The 2,181-nt window shown below is 67.2% G+C and overlaps 1 protein-coding gene across 1 annotated transcript; it reads left to right on the plus strand.

The window, feature by feature from the left end:
- On the plus strand, positions 1-1,889 carry SOWAHB (sosondowah ankyrin repeat domain family member B). Its single transcript, XM_048942087.1, has one exon. It carries the CDS (start codon positions 1-3, stop codon positions 1,837-1,839), a length of 1,839 nt encoding a protein of 612 aa, XP_048798044.1. The 3' UTR covers positions 1,840-1,889.
- Positions 1,890-2,181: the final 292 nt, after the last annotated feature.

Consider the following 2,181-nt stretch of genomic DNA (forward strand, 5'->3'; position numbering starts at 1 on the left):
ATGGCGCGGGAGCTGAGCCAGGAGGCTGTGCTGGACTTCCTCTGGGCAGCGGGGGGCCGAGCCCCCAACGCGGCGCTGCTCCGCCACTTCCAGGGCTTCCTCCGCGATCCGGCGCTGACGGACGCGCAGCGTGGGGAGCGCCGCGAGCGGTTCAAGCGCCTGGTCAATGCCGTGGCCACCGTGCAACCCGCGTCCGCCGGCACCTCCAAGGACATCGTGCTCCGCCGCAGGTACCGCGACCTCCTCGACGAGGAGCTGCCGCCGCAGGAAGAGCCGGAGGAGAAGAAGGAAGAGGAGAAGGAGACTTTCCCACCGCCCCGCTGCGATCCCTGCCGGCGGCGCGACCTCCCGGGGAGGGGCCGGACGGGCGGGGGGCAGCACGGCGGAGCGGCCGCCGCCGCGGGCTGCACTGCCCGGGGCCGCGGTGGGCTCTGCCTCGAGTGCCGCAGGGCGCTTCGCGATGCCGCCGCCGCCACCCCGCCGCCCCCCTATCGGAACCTCCAGGGGCCGCCCCCGTACCGGGCGCCGCGGCCGCCCTACGCCGGACCGTCCCCGTCCCGGTGCCCGCAGCGGCCGCCGCCTCCCGTCGGGTCTGCCTCTGTCGGGTCCCTGCCACCGCCTGGCCCCAGAGGGCTACTCCCAGCCCGGTCCCCTCTTCTCTCAGCGGGCCCCAGGGTGCCGTCTCTCAGCGGGCCACCTCGAGCCCGGTCCCCACAGCCATCCATCCCGGAGCCATCCCCTGCCCAGTCCCTGCCGCTGCTCTCAGCCCCAGAGATGCCGCCCCTGTCGCAGTCCCGGTCCCTGCAGACACTCACTGCTGGACGCAACCCATCCCCATCACTGCTTTTATCAGGCCCGGATGCGCTCCCCCTGCCCCTGTCCAGGTCCCTTCAGATGCTTTCCACCAGGCTTCCCCCATCCTCGCGAGAGGGGCCCAAGGTACGGACCCCCAACGGCCCAGTGCAGCCTCGAGCCACGCGGCTGCACGTCACAGGGCCGCCCTCACCCCCAGCCCTGCCACAGCCAGCAGGCCCCGGAGGGCAGCCCCCCTGCTCCCAGCCCCTTCCTGCCAGTCCACTCCTGTCCCGGTCTGTGCTGCCAGCGTCAGACCCCCAGGGGCCACCAGCTAGCACCCCTCCAGCCCCAATACCTGTCTTCCGCAGCATCAGGTGCCAACTTGCTGTGCTGGAGATGTCTGATGACAGAGGGAGACCCCTCCGTGCAGTGCCCCAGAGGAGCTCATCCATACATGTCCAGAGCCGGGGGCCGATGGTGCCACTGGGTCGGCGGGCGCATGCTTGGCTGGTGGCAGTGTCAGCAGGGCGCTGGGCCAACGTGCGGGGACTTTTCCTGGAGGAGCCAGAGCTGGCCCTGCAGCGGGACTTCATGTCGGGCTTCACAGTGCTGCACTGGCTGGCTAAGCATGGTGATGGGCCAGGCCTGCAGGAGCTGGCCAAAGCAGCACGCCAGGCTGGGCTGGCATTGGATGTGGACGCTCGATCTGGCTGCGGGTATACTCCATTGCACCTGGCTGCCATACATGGCCACACACTCGTCATCAAGGTGTTGGTGCTGCAGCTGGGCTGCCAGGTACAGGTGCGGGATGGCAACGGGCGCCAGCCCTGGGAGTACCTGGGCAGCAGCACCTCCGGGGAGATCTGGCAGCTCCTGCAGGCACCCCGGGGCACGATTATGTTCCCCACGCAGCCCCTGGCCCGTAGTGTGTCCTCAGCCAGCAAGGCTCTGCCGCCTGCAGGCCGGGCACCGCTGGCTGCATGCCTTAAGCCACAGCGTGGCCGCCGGACAGCATCCCACCAAGCTGGAAGTGAGAGCAACTGACGGACAGCAGCACGCACCCCCTGCACAGGAGACTGGATCCAAGAGGAAGGCAGATGGGCAGGAAAAGCTGCAAACTCAACTGAACTTCTTGAGGAATGTACTTTTAAATTATTGCAATGAAACATTGTCTGAGTCTCTTTGCTCTCCCTTCAATTTCTTGCTTTTCTGAGAGCAAAATGATGCAGCTCCTTGTTTGGAAGTGCGTCTGAACTCGGGGAATGACTCACAAAGTCATGGGCTTGGGGTCTCGAGCTGTGGTGTGACACATTTGCAGTGTGGCCACAGCCAGGGCAGTGCCAGCTTTCTCTCCCAGGGATGGGCTGCCATTGGTGCTGAGGTTTG

Source organism: Lagopus muta, chromosome 4, assembly GCF_023343835.1.
Source record: "Lagopus muta isolate bLagMut1 chromosome 4, bLagMut1 primary, whole genome shotgun sequence".
Classification (NCBI taxonomy): domain Eukaryota; kingdom Metazoa; phylum Chordata; class Aves; order Galliformes; family Phasianidae; genus Lagopus; species Lagopus muta.